The following is a 15,665-nucleotide window of genomic DNA, read 5'->3' on the forward strand; positions in this document are numbered from 1 at the left end:
GTCATCTTTTTTTTAATTGAAGCAATGCCAGTTACTAAATGTCCATGGCTCTTTGCAGTGGTAAGTAAAGACATTAAACACATTTCAATTCAATAATAATTAGCTACAGTAGCAAAAACTGCAGAGTCGCAATGAAATATCGCAGCTTGAATCGCAGTGTCAGATTTCCCTTGAGGACAAGCCATTTGTGTATTGTAGATGTACTATGATTTTGGGTTGCCCCCTCACCCACCCACCGTACTAATATTTAATCGAAATACCAAAGCCTTGATCTCTCAAACACTATGCGTTTAATTCTTCTTACACCCCAGCTTCCAAGGAGACCTTACACATCAACCTACTTTGGTTCTTTCCATTTATTTACATCCAGCACCATAAGATGATAAAATGATCAGACATGGAGCATGAATATATATTTTTTTTTATTTCAGGTTTTTTTAAATTGTTAACTTTGTTTCTCCAAAGTGTGATAAATCCAGATCATATAACTAGAAACCTTAAGTCAATAATGTACAAATCCTCGAATAACAGGCTGGTAGATATAGACGTGTCACAGATCGTAGACATTTATTCTCCTTGCTCTCTTTTTCGTCGAGCACTTTTACTGAAGACCATGTTTTTGACCAGTCTTATTCTTGGATACTTTTTTTACAGCATTATTTAGAAGCGCTACAAATTCAAATGTCCTCTGGAAGATACAAAGTTTCCATGTTATTGGCGCTCCTGCACACAATGCTTTTCAAGCAGGAACTCCATTGTTCCATAAACGTCTATTTTCCAGTGTAAAAATACTTGTATGTGTCTTCTGAGACCAGACTGTCCGTGTCATTGAAGGAATCGCTTTCACCCGATTGATTTGCGTCTCTTAACCTCATCAGACGGCTCTGTAACCTCTCTTGATCTCTCTTCAGTTCGGCGTAACAGCGAGAGAAGGTATGGAAAATTGATGTTGCAGGAAAAGCCATAATTAAAATGCCACTTAAGATGCTGCTCAGAGCTACCACCTGCCCTGGGATGCTCCGAGGGACCATATCCCCATACCCCACCGTTGTCATGGAGATTATAGCCCACCAGTAAGAAGCGGGCACGCTAGTGAATTCTTGGCCTCTTCCCATTTCATTTTCTGCTAAGTGGACGAGCGGAGCAAACAGGGTTACAGCCACGCACAAGAAGAGCAAGAGCAGGCCAAATTCCCTGGTGCACCTCCGAACCGTCAACCCCAGCGTCTGCAGTCCAAGCGAGTGCCTTGCAAGTCGCATTACGTACAGTATCCTCAAGGCACGTAAAACCCTAAGCACCAACCCGATCTTCTCCAGGTACGAGTTACCGCCAGGCTTGTCAAAAGTCATTTTCTCATCCTCTACTACGAGCGAAACGTAATATGGTAAGATGGCCAAGACATCAATAATATTCAAGGGTCCCTTGAAGAACTGGCATTTGCTTTTCGCTTGAACAAACCGTAGAAGGAACTCCAAAGAGAACCAAGCCACACAAACAGTCTCAATGATGAAGATACTGTAACATTTCTGGGAACATTCACCCTGTTGAGACAAAAAGAGATTATGATGAAATATTCATTTAAGAATCTTGCTTTCCTCTAACCAGAAGATCCTTCTTTACTATCAAGTGCAGAATGACTTCAAGTGTTCCTTTAAATGTGAAGGGTCAAGTCATTCAAAGCCCCATTGTGGACTAGTAATGAATGCCACATGCATGTTCTTTTAGAGAATTGTTAAATATTTAAATCATTTAGTTAAGCCAGACTAACCGTTTATACACTACACGAAACGCTGTACTATAAGCAGACTACTTTGCATTCACCGTGTGCCTAAAAAAGAAAATGACAGATCTGCTTATAGCCTGGAGTACTCAATTAACCGTGGAACAGCACCTTTAACAAGTGAGACTACAGAAAATCTCCATCCTATTGTTTTATGCTTTGCCATTTTTTTTTCCAATGGCAGCCATAGAAAAATGAAAACGAAAATCCATTAGGTTGCTCTCCGGTTCTTCATCAAAGATAAGTGACATATTCCACTTTAATTCTGATCAAGCGAGCATGGAAAATGGGATCCGAATATCAGGGACGGCAAAAACTGAATTAACATGGGACCTGTGTTTTATAGAGTAGGTAAAATGTCACTTGTCTTGGAGATGGAGACAAGGAACTTAATAATGATGATGCTGGAGTCCCGGGGCTATTTTTGGAAGTGCTGAATAAGAAATCCACAAGCTGGGATACTTCATCTTAAAAATGTCGCTTTCAGGTAGAATATCTCCATGTTAAAAATAAATAAATAAATAAGTAGTGGCTTGTTGCCAGAATACCGGCCACAAAAACGTAGCTGAAAAAGAAGAAAAATATAGAAGGTGCGAGTATAACATTTTAAATATCACAATACGATATTATAGCTGAAATTTGCTTCATTTTATCATTAATGGGTTATCAGGTCCCACATTTTTATTAATAACACAGTCAAAAGAAAATAATACTTATCCCAAGTAAATGGTCCACATCTACACCATTACCCCATGTAACATCCTCCCTCCAGACCATTACCCCGCATAACCTCCCCTCTGCCCACCATTACCCCATGTAACATCCTCCCTCCAGACCATTAACCTGCATAACCTCCCCTCTGCCTACCATTACCCCATGTAACATCCTCCCTCCAGACCATTACCCTACATAACCTCCCCTCTGCCCACCATTACCCCATGTAGCATAGTCCCTCCAGACCATTACCCCACATAACCTCCCCTCTGCCCACCATTACCCCATGTAGCATAGTCCTTCCAGACCATTACCCCACATAACCTTCCCTCTGCCCACCATTACCCCATGTAGCATAGTCCTTCCAGACCATTACCCCACATAACCTCCCCTCTGCCCACCATTACCCCATGTAACATCCTCCCTCCAAGCGATTGTCCTCAACTACACCTCTTCAGATCTAAAGCCTGCCATCTTCTACCCCAACTTTGGTAGAATTGTAACATGCAAACAATTATCAACCCAATACCGCTTTCCTTTCATCTGAAGAAGACACAAACAAGGTCCCAAACGCTTGTGACTTCTTCTTCTTCGTTGGCCAAACCAAAGTTATCACCTACGTATATTTTCCTCTACAAGCCATGGATGTAAAAAGTTCCATCTATGGCTTTTGTTCGTGACGAATGAATACATTCCCAGACTTTGATATGATTACATGAAAAGGAACAGGCAAACGTTCTAAAGTTGTTATGGGGAGAGGTGAGAGAGATTATTTTGAATGGTTGGTTCAGGATATAATTATCTTGCTCAGTGGAACTCAGGCTGCTAACATGAATGGGATAGCAGGAGCGCAGAAAATTGACAGTGTAACTATGGGGTTTAGGCAGTTATCACACACACTTTACTGAAATAACAGGAGACGTTTAAAAACAAGTGCCAAGTCAGAAATGCCGCCAATTAACCTGTCAGGGCTTCAGGGGTTTATCCGTACACAGCGATCCTAAACATGAGCACTGTCAATTCAGCGGTATGCCCGATTTTCCCTTTCATAAAGTCAGAATATGTATTTTACTTTTAAAGTGGACTTGTCTCCCGTGCGTCTTAACATGGTTTTGTGAAACGGCTTACGAGATTTGTTTTTCAGTACATGTAATTTGGGTTTTTTGGTTCAAAAGGTATTTTAGTTCTGAAATCCCCCCCAAAAAATGGGAAAAGCAACATTATACAACAGAACAGTTATGAAAATCTAGTGAGGAGCAGTCAACCATGCTTATATGTGATTCATTATTATATATATATATATAAAATAAATAATTACTGCCAATATTTGTAGACGTATTTGGTCTGTATTGTTTCTCAGGCAGATCCAGCGCTGCAGTATTTGAAGACCACCCGGTCAAAGGAGTCAGAACGTCCATGTACTCTAAGAACTGAACTCATAAGGTAGGCTGCAGGTGTAGTAAAGGGGTTCTGAAGGTTGTTGCATTATTGCGGTTTCGGTATTCACCCTTGATTACCCGGCTGTCATACGCGTTGTCAGATGACATAGTCCTGTCTCTTCTGAAGCTGGCTGCTATCATGTGTAATGTTTGTATTGTTAGCTCGAGAGACTGTGTCTATGTCGCTTATGTCACTATTTGCCCGGGACAGACGCGATCAGTACGATCCCACAGTCATAACCTTGTCTATAAAATGATACAGTGTATCAGCAGTATGAGCCCTCTCTTTCCCTATGCATACTGCTTTTACACAAATGATGCCCACATGGACCAGTCCCTATTCTTGGTTGGAGGTCATCCCAAAAAACACATTGCCAGATGTTCATGCAAAACGATGCCCCCTGTGAAAGAGCATCATTATAACCTATACAGACTATTAATAACTTTTATAGAGGGCGACCTTGGACGACACCTCTAGCGTTTTTAATATTTGTAGGTGATTGGTTGCGGCACCTCTGGGGTCCGATAAAATGGATATTAAGTAGCTTATCTGATAATTTGGCCATGTGGCTGCTTCATTACTTTAGAGGTAGCGGTCTCTTTTTTTTATAAATATTTTATGATAGTTGTTTGCTTTAGGAGTCAGTTTTGTTATAGGTGGCTAATGGTTTTTTTTAATGTCTAGCATAAGTTGCTTTATAATATGGGTTATTTAACCGAGGCTTTCAAATTTCTGCCCATGATAAAAGCTCCACCAAGTACATTTTCAGCACCAAAATATACATTGTACCGTTTGTGTTAGCATCAAATGTATGAATATAGAGGAAGTGGTTTGAGGTTTGCTGTTACGTCTACGACATCATCAAACCAGATTCTTACATGTATGTGGGCTTCTGAACTCGAGGATAATGCGTTTATCAGAAAGGCTGAACTTCATCCAATTAAATCCATCCTTCTTACTGTCTGATGAAACTTTAGTTAAGAAGAAGCAAAAGAAATTGAAATATTTATGAGTTTCCCTTTGAATAAGGAAAAAAAAAGGGGTCTGTTAATAAAGAGAGCAGCTTATATCGCGCTCCTCTTTCCAAGAACAGAGCAGCGGGGATGTATCTGTATCTGGAAAGGCGATACAATACAATATTAATTTCTAATGATGAGAACTCTAGAAGACGGCTCGTCCTCTCTCGGGTCACAAGTAACAGGAGACAGAGACTTAAAAATTACTTTCCTGAATCATTTTTACCATACAACATTTAACTATTACAAAAAAATACATGTAAAAAAAGGGAAATCTCATTATCTTTGCCAATTAATCTTTATACAATTATGTCGATTACATCGGATGTCCAATTTTAAAGCGTAGTCCAAGTGAAGATGTACCCCACGCTGCAGGTAGCTGGAGCCCTGTGGATTCACAAAGCCATCTCTTCTGAGATCTTAGAATCGATTTCATACATTGAATGAATTTAATTCATATTGATGGGTCTCTCGTTTTTAACCCCTTAATGACAAAGCCCGTACAGGCCCAAAATGCATTGTTTGCAATGGGTTTAGGGACCGCCCATTGTCCTTAAGGGGTTAAAGACTGTTCTGCACAATGTAGAATCCATGGGTTTTAAATATATGACCCGGCAGATGTCTCGAAACGGCTTGGCTAGTGCTAGAGACCCTCTCGTGGTCGGGCGAAGAGTTCCAGGTCACCGGCACCGCTTGGAAGGTCTGGAGTTTATTTTTTTAAGCAGCAAATAAAGATTATTTAAGTTTCCTGTAACCAGAGGAGCGATGCTACAAAGTAATAGCTTCGTCAAAAGATACAAAGATGTGACAAGGAGTGTTTTAATCCCAGCAACAGTTGATCTTCCGTGGCTGGCAGTTGTAACAACATTTTGTTTCCATTAAAATGATTCATTTTAATTAAGAAATGACAGTATGGGTAACAAATTTGTTTGGGCGGAAGATGAACAGATCTGATCAGGATTTATGCCACGGGAGGCGGAAATCATTTTAATGATTCCCTGAGCATAGACTCACGCTGAGTAATAGCCAGTGCTATTAATTAACTCACTTAATGGATTAGCTAATAGCATTTGGCCCGTAATGATAACAGGAGGGAGACAAATGCAGCTCGGAATGTCCGGTCTGTGACTCGGAAAGCCAGTGGATGGATCAGGATCAGCGAGAGATCAAATGTTCCTTTTTCTTTAAGAATGTATAGGGTCGGGAAACGGTACCTTATGCCGTGCCACGTGGATGCCATAACAGTCCCAAGAAATCGGGACTGCGTTAACTCCAATGGGACAAACATTGATTAAAGTCCCATATTGACAAATTGCAAGCTCTTTGGAACAGACCAAATGATTTCCCCATTGAAGTCTGCAAGAAAAGTAACGATGGGCCCTGGGCGGTGGAAAAAGACATCCGAACGTGTGAAATACGGCAGAGATTAATGCAGAATTTAGCTAATAAGCCAAAAATCTGCAAACTTATGCGTGGGCTTATATTGCAGCTACGCGGTATACATTGCATATCCCTATTAAAAGTCTAACAGCATAGTTTAACCCTTCGCTGTGGTATGAATGAGAAAGGTATATCAGTGATGAACAGTGCAGTACAGTAGGGTGCTGGAACCGCTCTGCTACCGGTCACGTTTATTACAGACCGGGACCCTGGCGCTAACGTTCATTCACGTTACATGTAATGTTATGTCATTAAAACGATTTCCTCTCCGATGAAAGAGCCCTGACTGAGCCCCTGAAAGCCGCAATTGATGGTGGGGTCGGAAGTTTCAATCGCGCCGCCCGGCTGATGTGATAAAATAGGGGGTTTACTCCCCCCCCCCCCCTGTGATCCTCTTTCGCATGGAGCTTTCAAATAGCTTTTTAAAAAACATAGTAATATAATGCGTGCTGGAAATTGCTTCCTTGTAAGGCCATGAATGTCAAAACAGAATATTATGTACACAACGAGGCTCCATCTCCATACAATAATAGCGTATAGCGTATAATAACGCGATGCCCTCCCCGTTCTGCGCGCTTCGTCTGTAGAAAGAAACTAAATGGAATTTGCACAGGACAGGAAAGTGTACGACTACGAGATCCATTTCACAGAAATTATATCTGTAATAGAAGCGTCACAAGCATTCTCAAACGCACGGAAATGTGTCCGCAGCGTGAAATATTTCCGAATTGTACAATATATGATTTAAGGGGATATTTATCATCGACACCCTTTATTTCCCGCTTACAATGTGGTCTTGAGAGCGAGTGCGAAGGAAAATGAGTCCCCATGCGCTGAAAAAACAGCTTATCCAAGGCTTTTAAACTAGCGCACCGGTCGGCTCTTTTGCTCTACAGATCTTTATGAACATACAGTTTTCTTCTCTCTTTACCTCTTACTTCATCATTGTGACCCCGGCATTAGCGTCAGATCAATGCGGGGCGTTCCGAGATGATGAGATACCCTATACATCATTATTTGGGCTTCTGTAAGAGACGAGTATCCTCTGTGATGTCTTTATGAGAACTTGCAAGTAAGCTGCGTATATCTGCGAGGCTTCATATCGCCCATATTGGACAAAGGACCACATCTGAATCTTTGGTAACCTTACTAAAACCTCTTGCAACATTCTATTTTTTACCTCTGTAGCCTTCATTTTTGCCCCGGTATTAGTAAAACCTCACTTGAACTGGATATTTTCCTCCATATGGCTTAGTCAACCAGTCTAGGAGCGTGTATACGAAACTTGGACCTTCAGCTACAAGAAAACATCAGATTCCATACGCATTCAAGATAGATAGATGGAAACGGCACATTATTGAGTGCGCTGCCTTCTAGACGGATAATATGTGATTAAATGAGCCCCTCGCATGCCTTGGTATCATTCCATAACGATTGAAGAACATGGCCGATGGCCCTACAGGGGGGCGTGACTGGGGGATGGGCTCGTCGTTTGCACCCCAAAATTATTCCATTTTGTAACACTGTGGTTATTTACGCCTCATCAATGATGCGCTACAACTCTTGCCTCTTTTTCCCCAGCTCTTCTTTTTTATCTTGTAACCGTGACACCTTTTAAATGGAAGACATGGAAGAACAGGCTTAGCATCGATAGCTAACCATCCGTCAGCGGCACGGGAATGGGTGAACGTTACGGAAAGCCCCAGTCTGGCTCTGCCGAGCACGGAGCGATAATACCCTCTCGCCGTTTATTATTGCTGCCTCGTCCTGACGTAACGCTATTGCCGTATACAATGCAAGGACGGGAAACGAATGCGTTGCTTCTGGTTCAGTTGTTTTACACGAACTAGAAATGGAAGATACTTTATCAGCGACGGGCAACCTCTGGGATCCCATCTGCCGCGGCCAGCCCTGGCAGCCTGGAGTGCGGTAGAGATGGCAGACGCCTGGTTATAATAAGGTTGCTGCTTTTCACCGGGCATCACCCAAATGCAGCAAATAACAGTATTCACTAAAGTCTTTCTTTGATTGTTGGACTTCTACCATAGACTCAATCATATCAATCAGTACTATAGAAAAGCGGGATCCATTGCTTGTGCTGGTCTGATGGACACCTGTTTATAGGGGGAAATAAGGCATCCTGGCTCGTCAATGACTTAGTACAGCAGGCGCCAAACACGCAACACGTTTACTCATACGTGCTCTCTGAGGTGATGGGTAGATAAACCTCTCACTCGCTTTGAAGTTTTTTTTTACACTCTGATCCGTTATTAGCTATTTTCAAGTTATAAAAACTGCTCTGATGCCGTGTTCGTCTGAAAATAATCTAATTAAAATGATTTTTGTCCAAGACGTCCTGCATTTGACTCTGGCACTATTTAACTGGGAAGATTTTAATATGAAAGTAGGCAGACATTTAGCATGTGAGCTATACCTCATAAATGAATAATTACATCAGAGATAGATTTGTTCGAAGACTTCAGAAAATGGTCTTTCTATCTTTAGAAATAAACCCAGTCGTGATGGATATCTTATCTGGGGCCTGTTAACGGCTCCTTATACAACACCCTGCGATTCGGAGGCGAAGTAGCGTGTGCAATAATTGGTATTTGGAAAGGTGTCAGATACATAGAAGTTGTATCATTACTAAGTAATAAGGTTTGTGTACAGCGTGGGAATACGCAGTCATTACGCCGCGCAATAGTCATCTTTCAAGGCATGTAAACAGGAGTTTTTCAATATGCTAAAAGCTTTCATTAAAGGAAATGTTCCCTGACCTACCGCTGGGTCAGCTGATGTCATTATTAATATTGAAACAAGTTCATTCCAACAGCAAATTCATATGCAGTGATGGGAAGCCTCACGTTTAACCGCTTTGTTGAGAGGTTCACACAGGGGCTGCTTTGGAATTAGCATGTGTATGTGTGCTAAAGACGTCAAGCGTCTAGCATGGTGGTTGTGGAGTCAAGTCTTCTCTTTGGTCAAGTCTCCCCTTTGGACCTGGCCCCGGGATTTATTCGCGCTTCAGCCCCTAACCAAAGGTGGAACGACATTTTATTTGGTGGGGCGTGAGCTGGCGTATTGGACTTCTAAGTTTCACATAGTAGCAAGTGATGAAGCCGATTATCGCTTCTCTTTACAGACAGTCATACTCCATTACTTTCTTCGGGTCAACTATTCCCTGCTGTTCCCTAGAGAGAAGGTGGCTGCTCTGACAATGTGTTGGTCAAAAAGAATACTTATGTTTGACACCATTCCCTCTATCCTGCGCTTGGCCATGCTCTGGCCGGATGGTTCTCCACCAGTAAAGTAGCCCAACAACACAATAATATATTTTAATAGTTTTCTGTACTTTTGTTATAGAAAATTTGCGCAGAATTGTGATTTCTCTTGGTTTAAGAACATCGATGAGTTTGATGTATCTTTTCATAAACCCACCAAATAACAAAAATGTACTTTTTGCGGCTGTTAGTATTTGGGTATTTTATACCCGGTTTTCTCACTGAATAGTAAGCTGGCAGCGAACCATTTTTCTATAAGAACTTGATTGTTTCCATAGTGCCTTTCAGCATTAATGTAGCACAGTTTTCTTTCTAATGGATTCACTTCAGAAGCGAGAGATTGACTGAGAAGTGTTTCAAGGACCTGTTTTGTGGGATCATTCAGCGATTTTAGGATTGTTTCTAAATGTTGCCATTATTTCTTATTGCAAGCAGTGCCGGAACTTTGGAACTAAATCAGAAATCTGTTCTTTGGTTCTTTTTTCCTGCCATCTGATTCTTAAAATATTCCCATCAAATATTCCTTTTGAAGATGGAAGTTGATTTGTTACTGAATATTGTTTTTATCCATCAGATTGACCTAAAACTGAACCTTCGCCCTCAATTCTTTTAGTAATAAAATGAATAGTAGAATTAATTTACATTTTTTAAATAGGCAATTTAATACAATTTTACAGAGATAAGGTGACTTTCATACACAGCTGGAGACACAGTTTGATTACATAATATTTTTGGAGGAAGTTGCATGACTTTGGGTCATTGTTGTTACCAAATTTGAACCGGTGTCTAGGAGACTGGCAAATGAGCCTTATTGCCCCAGACATATTTGCCTTGTAAGTAGAACTTTGATTGGTACCTCTTTTGTGCCCTTAAATACTGTTCTACGGCATTATATATGCCTAAAATCTGTACGTTTCATCATATTAGGTAAAAAGACGTGCAAATGGAACCAAAACCGTTTAGACAAGTCTTTCGGTTCATTTTTTGCACATTAGTTTTCAGGCAACGAATTATATTCCCTGCTCAATCAGTTTGGACGAAAATCAGGGGAGTTTTAAATTTGGGAACAAAATTCATTGCCCAGTGCCCACATTCACTCACACTCTCATTCTTGTTCTCTCTCACTCTTTCTAAATGTTTCTGAACTTTCGCCAAAACAGTAGTGTTCCCTTGTGTATCAGGTGATAGGACGTCACCGGAAGCACCACCATTTTGGCGGAAGTTCGCTCCAGGTTATATCCGCAGAGATGTGGAGAGATAGAAGGGAGAAGATAAAAGAGAAAAGATGAAGAACAAGATGCAGAAGTGAATGCAGGGAATGTAGGGAAACATTTAGAGAGCATGAGAGAGTGTACAAGAATGAGAGTGTGGGAGTGTGAGTAAAAAGGCTTGTGAATTTGCTTCATTTTGGTCAGCTTCGTAGAGAGGTCTGGTCTCATTTTCATGGCTTTCTACGAATTGTCAAATTTGCCAAAATGTAATAAATTTGCAATTCATATGAATTGGAATACACGATTGTATTCAGTAATAGTCTTAACAGAGTTCAACTCTCCTACAAATAACAGCTGAAAGACATGCATCCCACCGGCTGATGAAATTGGACAGTACAGCATGCAGCGTTTATCCGAGTATCAAAGTTTGGACCGATCACACCTTTCCAGTTCTGAGGGTTACATTAAAGCAAAGGCAGAGATGGGATCACCTCCTTGCTAAACAAACTTGAAAGAAACCTTTTCAGTGCCAAAGGGGTGAGCATAGCTCTAGATTCTCTTTACTCTCCCTCTCAGCGCTGAATGTGTTACCCCATTCATTATCAAACCAACCAATAAAACACTGTCATGTGTTTCTTTCTGGTTAACCCATAGAAGCATTTCATACTTTAAAAAGACCGCAGCAGCACATTTTTAAACCACAGTTGGAGCTTATGTTACTTATTTGTTCTTCAGTGTGGCTTTACATTCATCTCAAGTATTCTTCAAGTCATTTGCAGTGTTAGCCTTGGCTACCTCCACTGGCTGGCTATTCTAAGTATCTATTACCCATTTTCATCCTTTTTAACTCTATTTTTATTAAAAACGCAGTACTATTCTCTATGGCATTCATTTCACTTCTCCCCACAATTCCTCTTCTTTTCTCTTCTTTAACATACCTACTGTGAAGAAGTGAGGCTAATTTATCATCCGTGACCCAAAACAGACTCGAGGGTCACAAGCAGTGGCCACAGGTGGAAATAATAAGATAACTCAATTAACTACCCCAACCAGTCAGACCCCACATCTCTCTCCTGCTTTTCTGAATATGGGACATAATGTTCTGCCTGCTTTGTGGAATTGATACATGGTAACAAAACTCTTCTGGCTAAACACAGGGTGTTAGAAGCATCTCAAACACATTAGAGGTGCTAAAAACCGAAATAGCATCAAAGTGCCCCTTTCTTTGACTACAGCGATAATCTGTGAGATTACGATCCTGTGAAAAGCTCTTTTCAATTTATCTCTAATGTTATGGGTGTTAGAAAGTGTTTAATAACAAAACTGGGTGTTAATGGATCAGCTCTGATCTATCGCAGTGAGATTGTTACTTTGTCCCTGCGCACCCGTGAAGACTGTGATCGTGTTAGATAATTGTTGCTATAGTATACAGTGTTTACTTTAACAGTAAATAAAACAACCATTGGTTAAAATCAAACCGCTAACTACAAAACCGTGAATACTTTGTATACTTTAAAGAAAGAGAATGGCCGGTGAGGTGAGAGACAGTAAAAAATGTGGAAAGTAAACAATTTATAGGAAGGCTGTCTAACTAGAGAGAGTGTGTGTGTGATGCAATTGATGAAAACAATTGTTCTGTAGGTTTGAGACATTTCCAAGCTGTATGAATAGGAGCCTAAAGAGACAGGACTGCTTTACAGAGCGGGGCATCAGAGGACCGACCTTCCTGCACCAGTGGTAGAAAATGAAAGGTTGAAGAGGTTTCTTGCATATAGGAAAATGAGGTGCTACTTATAGTTAAGATACTTTTGTGTATGATATCACCTGGTGTACAGATTTATTCATACCCAGACAAATAAGTTACTTACCCTATCTTCCTCAGCTCTGAGCTCTGGCATGGTGCTAATACACAGGTTTATAGCGGTGGTAGCCACGAACAAAATGGACAGGCAAGCAAATACTTTCCCTGGGATTCCCGATTGCGGATTTTCTACCATATCTCTCAGTTTGCTCATGAAATGTCCAACATTGGTACTGTCATCCAGGACAAATATGGTTTCCCTGTTTCTCTGTGCCTCCTCTTCTTTTCTTATCTCTGCCAATTCCTCAAGTTTCTGAAAAAGCTTTCTTAAACAACATCTCTCCAGGTTGGACTCTTCGATGCCCCAGTAGGTCAGCTCATCCTGGAAAGACAAGGCACACATCTCTCTCAATAGCCTCAACTTTCCAGCAGCCAAGAAGCTGACGATCATCCCGAAAGCGCATGGGTTCCTATCGAAAAAGAACTCATTGGTGTCCTCGTCAAAGTCATCACAAATCTGGGTGATCTCTTCATAGCTGTTGCAATACCTCAACCTCCCAAGTCTGCTCATGGGGAATTCATCCAGAGTACTCCATGGCATAATATATTTCATTCCCCCCACATTAATAATGATCTCACGCTTTAGGTTCGCTGTATAGAGTTCATTTGGGTCATAAATCCTTTTAGCCCTTTGGTACTTAACTCCTTTAAGTGTCTGCGACTGGACAGCTATAGGAAAAAAATTATTGAGGGTACTGCTGGACGTATAACTGAGATTACTATAGTCTTGTTCACTACCTCCAGAGATTATAGGCATCGCTGGTTAAAAATCAGCTACTTCCAAAGAGGGAACTGTTAACAAAGAAGTTTACAGAATCGTCATTTAGTAACAAAATTAAAGACCGGCTTTTAAAGCATGTTGTATGACTTATCAATGTGGTCCTCAAATAGTTTACATAGAGTGGCCTTTTCTTGGACATTAAGGTATAGATGTTGGCTTCTAAAATTTAAGTTAACTTTGCAGGGCAGGAGACCCGTGAAGTTGCGTTAACGGCTTGATTACTTTTTCAGATATTGTAAGGTGAGCTATACTTTACATTAGAAGAGTTATACATATACACATGGGCTGTTTAACGTAAATAATGTTATTTCTAAGGTTCCTTTTAATGGCCCAATGTGTTTCTCTCTGTTGAGATGAAGTTCTAATTCACGCAGGGTGAGTGGCAGCAGAGTTTACTTACCACGTCCAAGGTACTGGATTCTGCATGCTCTTCACAGCACAAATCCTTTCATGCCATCTCCTCTCACACATACTGCATGTGCTCACTGCTCAAAGCAAGTCACACACCTCACATCTCCTCTTATCTCCTCCCTCTGCTACCGAGATCTCACACACTCCCTGAGCACTCACAATCTTCACTGTTCCCTCTCTTTATTCAGACAGAATCTTCATTTTCTTTGTCCCATTTCTTCTTCGGAATTCTCTTCGTTGTGTCTCTGCGCTGTCTCTTTTCCATGCCTGTTCTTTATTCTTTCTTTGATGATGAATTCATATGCCTTTTCTATTTTTTTTTCCCTTCTCGTGTTTCTTCTTTCCTTCCTTCATAACTTACTGCACCTAACACAATACTACTTCAGGACATTGTGATAAGCCTCTGTTCATATTAATTTTAAATATCACTAATCACTAATGATAATTCCTTACCTTCTACCATTGTCTAACCTGCATTTTGACCTTCTTAAACAGGGTCTACCATGTATCTCCACCCCACCTTATCCCTTTCCGCTTGTGCTGAATAGAGATCGCTCAATAAGAAGCCTCACTTAGGTGAATGAATGAGGGAGCTTCAGGTTGCTCTCCTGAGGATGCTTAATGATGAAATAGAAGGTGTATATACAGCTCTTATCTTCCCCGGGACTATCAGTACAGTCCCATTTGCATGATTACTCTGCCTTATGTTCTATTTTGTCACAGCTAACATATAGCGCTTACTTCCAGCAACAGCTGCTGGGTGCAGATTATACAGCTGGAGAGCCGCTCCAGTACGCACTACCAAGCATTCATAAATAAAGCCATGGCTCCAGGATTACTTTCTACAGGTCATCATCACGGTGACACAAATTACAGCTCAGATTAGTGGAAATAAACAAAAATCCCAGGATAGATCATCCCAAGGTTTTTAGGAAGAGCAGCTGGCTCTGCCGGGTTTTTAAGGGAATAGACTTTAAAAAAAAATAAGGCATTGCGTGGCTTGGGAAGAGAGCATTTATTAAGATATTACATGAAAAAAATCTATTTGAATTATCGTGTGGTTACTGTTGCTGCGGTTCTTGAATAAAATTCGGAACACAAAGGGGGCAGCCATATTGCTTCTGCGGCGGATCTCGCAAGAGGTGAGTTATAAAGGTTATAGGTTCGGGACAATATAAACATTTAATCTATAGACATAGAGGACTGTGAGCGTGATGTTCTATCTATTCCCTGGCCTTATTTTTATCAGAGATCAGTATGTACTATGGTTAAAACCAAAAGAAGCACAGAAAACAAGGGTGAGCAACCTATGTTTATAGATCCTCTTGTGCATTTGGCTATTTTTCTATATAAATTCAGTGCAGAGCTGGACGGATCTATGTAACATTTGGGCAGATATATTTTTGGGAACCAGGAAGGCTATAACATTTATAAGCCAATTGTTACCTGGTCCCGATTAGGTATTCACCTAAATAAACTGCTCTGCGTAACGTCCAGGGATCCGCTGAGTACATGTCCTCAATCCATAAGATTTTTTTTACAGCTCTCCGTGAATGCTTTCTGCATCCTCCAAAGTCAATATGAATTTGCCCTATTAAAAATCGCAATGAACCTTAAATTATTTTAGCTGATGAGACTAAAATGCCCATAAAACAAAGAACACAAACCAAAGTGCGTATTAAGTGAAATTAGTTTCACAGTCAAATGTTCTGGAAATAATGTGGCTTTAT

At 40.8% G+C, this 15,665-nt stretch overlaps 1 protein-coding gene across 1 annotated transcript; it reads right to left on the reverse strand.

Annotated features, from left to right (window-relative positions):
* Positions 1–770: 770 nt before the first annotated feature.
* LOC149299225 (voltage-gated potassium channel regulatory subunit KCNG4-like) lies at positions 771–13,500 on the reverse strand. The gene is made up of 2 exons (XM_089486675.1): positions 12,751–13,500; positions 771–1,541 (listed from the first exon to the last, which is right to left on the reverse strand). The coding sequence occupies exons 1-2, from the start codon at positions 13,498–13,500 to the stop codon at positions 771–773; spliced, it is 1,521 nt and encodes a 506-aa protein (XP_089342801.1).
* Between the last annotated feature and the right edge of the window lie 2,165 nt (positions 13,501–15,665).

Source organism: Sceloporus occidentalis, unplaced genomic scaffold, assembly GCF_023333645.1.
Source record: "Sceloporus occidentalis isolate IW3139 unplaced genomic scaffold, rSceOcc1.0.p SCAF_29, whole genome shotgun sequence".
Taxonomy (NCBI): Eukaryota; Metazoa; Chordata; class Lepidosauria; order Squamata; family Phrynosomatidae; genus Sceloporus; species Sceloporus occidentalis.

Bases quoted from the DNA above. Each gene is read 5' to 3' on its own strand.
- LOC149299225 (XM_089486675.1), bottom strand. From the start codon at position 13,500: ATGCCTATAATCTCTGGAGGTAGTGAACAAGACTATAGTAATCTCAGT. The intron at 1,542-12,750 runs GTAAGTAACTTA...TTGTCTCAACAG, and splicing joins TCAGAGCTGAGGAAGATAGG to GGTGAATGTTCCCAGAAATG.